The 8,459-nt window shown below is 41.0% G+C and overlaps 1 protein-coding gene across 1 annotated transcript; it reads right to left on the reverse strand.

The window, feature by feature from the left end:
• Positions 1 to 6,990: 6,990 nt before the first annotated feature.
• LOC113469388 lies at positions 6,991 to 7,859 on the reverse strand. Its single transcript, XM_026827044.1, has 2 exons — positions 7,149 to 7,859; positions 6,991 to 7,028 (listed from the first exon to the last, which is right to left on the reverse strand). Exon 1 carries the CDS (start codon positions 7,771 to 7,773, stop codon positions 7,189 to 7,191), a length of 585 nt encoding a protein of 194 aa, XP_026682845.1. The 5' UTR covers positions 7,774 to 7,859; the 3' UTR covers positions 6,991 to 7,028; positions 7,149 to 7,188.
• Between the last annotated feature and the right edge of the window lie 600 nt (positions 7,860 to 8,459).

The following is an 8,459-nucleotide window of genomic DNA, read 5'->3' on the forward strand; positions in this document are numbered from 1 at the left end:
GGTATATTAATCATGAATCTAACTAAGGTATACAATATATACGTAATGATATAAGGTTATGAAGTGATGAGGGCAATATTAATCTAGCAGGAGAATTTCTGCGAGTCATGAAATCTGATGAACAGTGAAGAACAAAACTGATCGGACACCTTAATTCTTGGAAAAAATAGACTTAAAGCCGGGAGATTGAAGGAATTCAAGGGATCATGGACGGAAAGAGTGAATACCTCTCCTTGTACAAAAAAAGAGGAATTTATCTTCAATCGAACCACTGACCTTTCGATGAGACCACCGCGCATATATAAACACCAGGCTTTGGGTGATTGATACCTAATACATAAGATGCACATTTGAAATAGAAAAGATGTTTACGGAAACGGCAGAACAGTTGATGCCGAAGAAGATTAGGATTATGAAGGGAGCTATTCGAAAACCCCAATTACCCGTCAGGCCTTCCGACAAATAGGGTAAGTGTACCATTTATTCGCCCACCTAAAAAACGTACCATTTATTGGCCCACCTGTACCATACGCCACATAAGTCTGAACTGGACGATTTTTTTTCAAGATCCAATTTCATCAAAAGAAAGGGCTTAAAGACTGCTATCGAACCAGTGCTATTCAAAAATTGTAGTCATAAAACAAAAATTAGAAACAAATAAATGTGGGCAGGTGGGCCAATAAATGGTACACTTACCCTATATCAAGGGGGGTAGGTATCATTATCCTAATAGCGCACAATTTCCTATCCCGTCATTATCAGGTGGGGCTCTTGTCTACCTCTTCCTTTGTGATCACATCCCACCTCCTTTTCCTCCTCCTGCTCTTTCTCTACATTTTCTTACTCTTTTTTCTTCCTATTTTTCTTCCTTTTACTTCTCCTCCTCTTACTTATCTTCCTCTACCTTTTCCTCTCCCTTCTCTTCCTCTTAATTTTTCTCCTCTCCCTCCTTTCATCTCATTTTCCTCGTCTTTTACTTCTCCTCCTCCTCCTCCTCCTCCAACTCCTTCTCTTTCACCAACTCGTGACACTTCCGTATTATCTTCTCCATCTAAGTTTATCTCTCCGTCCTCTTCCTCCTAATTCTGACTCATCAAACTCGCGTCAGGTTTGATATAACAAGGTAGAATTTGTCCAAAGGAAAAGACTGTAAGGCCAGCCAATCACAATCAGGTACACCTGATCAGGTCTACCTGATAGTTTGTGTGCTCATCAGGTGTACCTGATAGTTTGTGTGCTCATCAGGTGTACCTGACAGGTCTACCTCATAGCGAGTGGCTGGCCTAGTAGATATAACTAAACTAATTAAAAACCTATGATTCTAACATAAACCTTTGCAATAAAAATCTAAATTGAGGAGCTGGGTGCAAAAAGGGAAATATGGATTTTTTGCCCTTTTTGCGTAAAACGGTTTTTTGAATAGAACGTGGTGCGCTAAATTGATAGTAATTTCAATTTTCGGAGCCTGGGCTACATTAAAGGCGAAAAATGAAGCTCGAGGGAGGGGGGCAGCCCCACCCTATATGCGGCCTTGAATGCGCCCCTTCCTGTACTAGCTATCAGGCTACTTGACGCCATCAGGTTTGTTTTCTTCCCCCTGTGAGATAATGAAATACTTGTGGACCTTGGAAGTAAGAGTACTTTCTTTTATTCACATGTTGAACCGAAACAGCAAACACTTCAATGGAATAGAAAGTATTGTAAGACTATCTCCTAATATCGTCCATCTGATGCCGGACATACTACGGGACGGACATGCTACGACACAGACCCCTAACGTCCAATGTTGCAGACTAAGTCCTCCCAAACTGACTAGGATCTCTCTAGGTTTGGGTACCTTGAAAACTCCAGTTCTCACTTATCCAGGTTCGCCTGTACCTCTTATCTTCCGTATCTCGAACTGTGTATCTTCTCTTCCATTTCTCCTCATAGCACGAAATAGATAGCGGTGAATATAGTGGATGTGGGATAGAGGAGGAGGAGGAGGAGGAGGGGGAAGAGGAGAAGGAGTAGGATGAAGAGGAGGAGGAAGAGGAGGAGGAGGAGGAGAAGAAAATGGATCAAGATAGAACAGAACGGAATGGGAAGGAGGGAGGTATAGAAAAAAGGAAGCAGGAGATGAGGAGAAAGAGAAGAGAGAAAAAAAGGAGGAGGAGGAGAAATGGGAAGGACGAGGATAAGAGAAAGGAGGAGAAGAAGGTGACCAAAAAAAGAAGGCAGAGGGAGAGAGAATAGAGGAAAAAGAGAGGAAGAAGAGTTAAAGGAGAAGTAAGAGGACAAAGGAGGGGGAGATGAAGGAGGGGGACAAGAAAAAATGAGGAGGAGAACAAGGATAAGATGAAGGGGAAATAGGAGGAGGAGGAGGATTAGGATCAAGGAGAGGGGGTAAGCATTTGAATGGCCCTTCGAATACCCTTGCATCCTTAACTCTATCATTTGTTATATTCAAATTGTGACAAATATTGCGTTCGCTTCGCTCCCTTTCCTCCTCTCTCCTTCTCCTTCTCCCTCTCCCTTTTTCTCCCTCGTCCTCTTTCTGTCATTCCCTCTCTCTCTCCCTCTCTCTCTCCCTCTCTCTCTCTCTCTCTCTCTCTCTCGCTCTCTCTCTCTCTCTATCCCTTATTCTCCCAATCCCTCTCGATATCCGTATACATATCTTTCATTTTATTATCTTCTCCCCCCTCTCTTTCCCTCTTCCCCTACCATATTACGTATATTCAAAAACTAATATCAAATGACCCTCCCCTCCTCTGCCTAGGATTGGCTTTAGACAATTTCCCCTCGATTATTATATATCTAGATAGGTAGGTATGAGATATTTACATATTTATGTATTTAGATAGGGCTATATTATCTCGATATAGGTACTCGATTACAACATGGCCTGCCAAGGAAATAATCACACACGAAATGCAAAGGTTCCCCCCGTCCACTCTTTCGGACGCCTACCCTCAAAATTCGTTTGGATTTTGGAATATAAGAGGCATTTTAATGATTTCCCTTAATGAGATGTCTTGTGTAATATTGAGATGGACGTCTTTCCTTTTCTTCTTACTTGAATGAACTCTTCTGTCCTGAAGTCCGGTATTTGAACGAAGTGAGATTTTGATCTTTTCTTAACGTTAAGAAGTGGGATTTTGATCTTTTCTTAACGTTAAGAAGTGGGATTTTGATCTTTTCTTTAAGTCCTCCCAAACTGACTAGGATCTCTCTAGGTTCGGGTACCTCGAAAACTCCAGTTCCCATTTATCCAGTTTCGACTGTACCTCTTATCTTCCGTATCTCGAACTGTGTATCTTCTCCTCCATTTCTCCTCCTAGCACGAAATAGATAGCGGTGAATATAGTGGATGGGATAGAGGAGGAGGAGGAGGAGGAGGAGGAGGAGAAAATGGATCAAGATAGAAGAGAACGGAATGGAAAGGAGGGAGGTATAGAAAAAGGGAAGCAGGAGATGAGGAGAAAGAGAAGAGAGAAAAAAAGGAGGAGGAGGAGAAATGGGATGGAGGAGGATAAGAGAAAGGAGGAGAAGAAGGTGACCAAAAAAAAAAGAAGGCAGAGGGAGAGAGAATAGAGGAAAAAGAGAGGAAGAGGAGTTAAAGGAGAAATAAGAGGACAAAGGAGGGGGGAGATGAAGGAGGGGGACAAGAAAAATGAGGAGGAGAACAAGGATAAGATGAAGGGGAAAGAGGAGGAGGAGGAGGAGGAGGAGGATTAGGATAAAGGAGAGGGGGTAAGCATTTGAATGGCCCTTCGAATACCCTCGCATCCTTAACTCTATCATTTGTTATATTCAAATTGTGACAAATATTGCGTTCGCTCCCTCTCCTTCTCCACCTCCCTCTTCCTTTTTCTCCCTCGTCCTCTTTCTGTCATTCCCTCTCTCTCTCGCTCTCTCTCTCTCTATCCCTTATTCTCCCAATCCCTCTCAATATCCGTATATCTTTCATTTTATTATCTTCTCCCCCCTCTCTTTCCCTCTTCCCCTACCATATTAGGTATATTCAAAAACTAATATCAAATGACCCTCCCTCCCCTCCTCTTCCTAGGATTGGCTTTAGACAATTTCCCCTCCATTATTATATCTAGATTCTAGATAGGTAGGTATGAGATATTTACATATTTATGTATTTAAATAGGGCTATATTATCTCGATATACATAGATTACATGGCCAGCAAAGGAAATAATCACGCACGAAATGCAAAGGTTCCCCCCGTCCACTCTTTCGGACGCCTACCCTCAAAATTCAAAATGCGTTTGGATTTTGGAATACAAAAGGCATTTTAATGATTTCCGATTTCCCTTAATGTTAATGGGATGTCTTGTCTAATATTGAGGTGGACGTCATTCCTTTTCTTCTAACTTGAATGAACTCTTCTGTCCTGAAGTCCGGTATTTGAACGAAGTGAGATTTTGATCTTTCCTTAACGCTAAGAAGTGGAATTTTGATCTTTTCTTAAGGTTAAGAAGTGGAATTTTGATCTTTTCTTAACGTTAAGAAGTGGGATTTTGATCTTTTTCTTTTCTTAGCGTTAAGAAGTGGGATTTTGATCTTTTCTTAACGCTAAGAAGTGGGATTTTGATCTTTTCTTAACGTTAAGAAGTAGGATTTTGATCTTTTCTTAACGTTAAGAAGTGGGATTTTGATCTTTTCTTAACGTTAAGAAGTGGGATTTTGATCTCTTCCACAGTATCAGTTAAGTTCTAAGTTTTATCTTTTATTGGTTTTTTCTTTCAAACATACAGATTTCTCCTGCTTCGATTCTCGCCCGGGACAAACTTCATCCTACACAGTGAAGGTTCGTTCTCACAACGGCTGGATTGCTCTTATTGTATGCTCCTTCGGTCTTCGATTTCGGGCCTATAAGAACTCTGTTACCGTTATTAGGTTTACAGTTTCCCCTAACAAATCTTTTGGAGGGGGGAAAAATCCAAGACCTTTTTAGATCTTATTGGAATTGTACGCCTTATTCGGCCTTTGAAGGGCCCGCTGAGGCCCTGTTCTCTCTACAGCTTCTAAGCGTTCTTCAGCCTCCCACCCACATTTTATTTAATAATCTCTCGCTGTTGTATACAGAATATTTCAACAAATTGTTCTCAGAACGGAGAGACTGTATTACACAATCCATTATACACTCGAACATAAATACCATTAAAGTCTAAAAGCAACAATAAATGTATTACCGTCCGAAAGGAACAATATTAAACAATGTATAAGCAACAATATGAAACAAAAGTCCATGAGCACCAACAGTATGGTCATTGTAAAACCCGCTACAATATTGTGTTACAAAATAATGCATAACTAACTACTTTCATAAAGTTTAACTCAACATAATAGAACAATAAAATAAATGAAATATACATGAGCACCAACAGTATGGTCATTGTAAAACCCGTTACAATATTGTGTTACAAAATAATGCATAACTAACTACTTTCATAAAGTTTAACTCAACATAATAGAACAATAAAATAAATGAAATATAACAGAAATAAAATATAACAAAAATAAATAATGCAGGATAAATTACGCGGCAACAGTAGTCGTATACAATGTACTGAGGAACTTAGGATATTTGTTGCTACCTTTATTGCAGGGGCGTGGGGTTATAATCTCAAAGGGGAAGCTAAAAACCCTTATACCTATTTGTAATATGTCGTATTTTATTTAACAATTAACCAAGAACCGAAAATTCGAGAGTGGGGGTAAAAATCTCGTAGTGGGGATAATCAGCTGATTAAAAAAATCAGCTGTTCGCATTAACCGATACATAGGGCAATAACCGTTGGTGTTGTTTCCAGTAGAGTGGACAGGACAAGAGTTGACGACCACTGGACTGACACGGACACAGATTGGAGACGTCTGACCGGGTGGGACAGTTACCTCGTAGACTGGTCTGAAGTTTTTGTTGGAACTACGTCTGGGGTTAACGCCCCTCACATCATAAACACACTTTCATGTGCGGGGAGGTAGTGACCTTGAATAAACCGGGCCGCGGTTAGCGGTTAGATGTTAAATAAAATACGACAATACATATTTTCGTTAAATTGTAGGCAAGTCCGTATACAGGATTTCAGTGAGGGGGGGGGGGGGGGGAAGAATTCCAGAAGTGGGATTTTGATCTTTTCTTGACGTTAAGAAGTGGGATTTTGATCTTTTCTTAACGTTAAGAAGTGGGATTTTGATCTCTTCCAGTTATCAGTTAAGTTCTAAGTTTTATCTTTTATTGCTTTTTTTCTTTCAAACGTACAGATTTCTCCTGCTTCGATTCTCGCCCGGGGCAAACTTCATCCTACACAGTGAAGGTTCGTTCTCACAACGGCTGGGTTGCTCTCATTGTATGCTCCTTCGGTCTTCGATTTCGGGCCTATAAGAACTGAAAGAACTCTGTTACCGTTATTAGGATTACAGTTTCCCCTAACAGAGAGAGAGAGAGGGAAATGAGGCCTGTTTAAACTGTTGGCATAATGGGACTTTTTAGTCTTAGCCGACAGTATAAATAAGGTATATTAAATAAATAAAAAATGAAAAATAGGAGAAAAGGTAAGGAATAATGAATGAAAGGAAGAAAGCAATCGTCCATGCTTTCAAAATGCAGAGTTACTGATAAAATGAGAGATAAGATCAAAATATACAATTTCAACCTTATCAGGCTCTCTTCTCAGAGACAGCTTGCTTGTGCAGATGCCAAAACTCTTTTAGCTTATGGAGGGAATGCTGGGGAATCTAGCCAAATTTAGCAAATAGGAGAAAAGGTAAGGAATAATGAATGAAAGGAAGAAAGCAATCGTCCATGCTTTCAAAATGCAGAGTTACTTTTAATAAGGTTTATGAAATGGTAAGCACAGCTCTAGGTATATTAATCATGAATCTAACTAAGGTATACAATATATATGTACAGGGTGTCCCGCGAACGACTGTACAACGCTTGAGGGTTGATGTAGGACCTAAAGGGCTACCAGAAAAAGCTATCTGGACAGATCCTTTCTATTGATGATTCTATCAAAACATTGTTTATTTCATGTCTCAAATCATACACTTTCTAAGACCCATAGTGCCCCTCCTAACATTGTCTCCACAAGTCAGTGGCCTTTGGTTGGAGTATATCCCAAATACTTCTGTCCGGCATAGGTTTTATTTCATGTCTCAAATCATACACTTTCCAAGACCCATAGTGCCCCTCCTAACATTGTCTCCACAAGTCAGTGGCCTTTGGTTGGAGTATATCCCAAATACTTCTGTCCGGCATAGGGCCTGTTTCATCAGGAGACGCTATGATGATTTCCCCTGATTGAAACCCGATTCTCAGTTGATCAATCAGGCAGAGAAACAGACAGAATACCACGAGGAAATACAGGATTGTGAACAGCAACAGGAACAAGAAGCGGAAGAAATGTTTGAAGGGAAGCTTGAAGAGTTGTATGATCTCCCGGAACTGATTGAATGTGAGATAATCATAGGCAGGACAGTAGTTAGTCTCCTCGTCTTCCTGTTTATCTTTGGTTTGTGGCTCCTCAGACGGTTCAGAAGAAGGTGTTGGCGGTGGAGGACAAGGGATAGCATCACCAACACTATATTCACTGCGCTTGTTGAAGTTTTTCAGCTCAAACTTATCGTCTCTCTGAGGAGAATCTTCTCTGAAAGTCACATTCACATCTTTACATCTCGGACATGCCTCTAGCCGTGGCAGCCTCGGTATACAATCCACGTCTTTAGGTTTACGGGTATAGCTGCTACTGACAACTATTGGAGGATTTCTATCGTACATAGGACAATAACCGTTGGTGTTGTTTCCAGTAGAGTGGACAGGACAAGAGTTGACGACCACTGGACTGACACGGACACAGATTGGAGACGTCTTCTCCCTCGCTCATGTTCTTCCACTTTTATTATTTGTGTTTATAATTGAAAAACATAATCTCATTTGGAAAATACGACGTTACATTTCAATTACTTCAACGCAGCGAGGAGAGGGGGCGTGTGGGGGCGTAGGGGGAAAACAGGGCGCTCAGGAAGGAAAATGAAGGCAGGACGGGGAAATTAGAAGGGAAAAAACAAAGGGGCGGGAAATTAGAAGGGAAAAAGTACACAGGAGGGGAAATTAGAAGGGAAAAGTACACTAGAGGGAAATTAGAAGGGAAAAAGTACACAGGAGGGAAACTAGAAGGGAAAAAGTACACAGGAGGGCAAATTAGAAGGGAAAAAGTACACAGGAGGGAAAACTAGAAGGGAAAAAGTACACAGGAGGGAAATTAGAAAGGGAAAAAGAACACGAGACGAGACATTAGAAGGGAAAAAGTACACAGGAGGGAATTAGAAGGGAAGAATGGGGGATAGGAAATTAAGGAACGCGTGAGGGAAGAGAGAAAGGGAGGGAGAGAGAGAGGGAGAGGGAGAGAGAGAGAGAGGGAGAGAGGGAGAGAGAGAGAGAGAGAGAGAGAGAGAGAGAGAGAG

Source organism: Diaphorina citri, unplaced genomic scaffold (genome assembly GCF_000475195.1).
Source record: "Diaphorina citri unplaced genomic scaffold, Diaci psyllid genome assembly version 1.1 scaffold1053, whole genome shotgun sequence".
NCBI lineage: Eukaryota > Metazoa > Arthropoda > Insecta > Hemiptera > Psyllidae > Diaphorina > Diaphorina citri.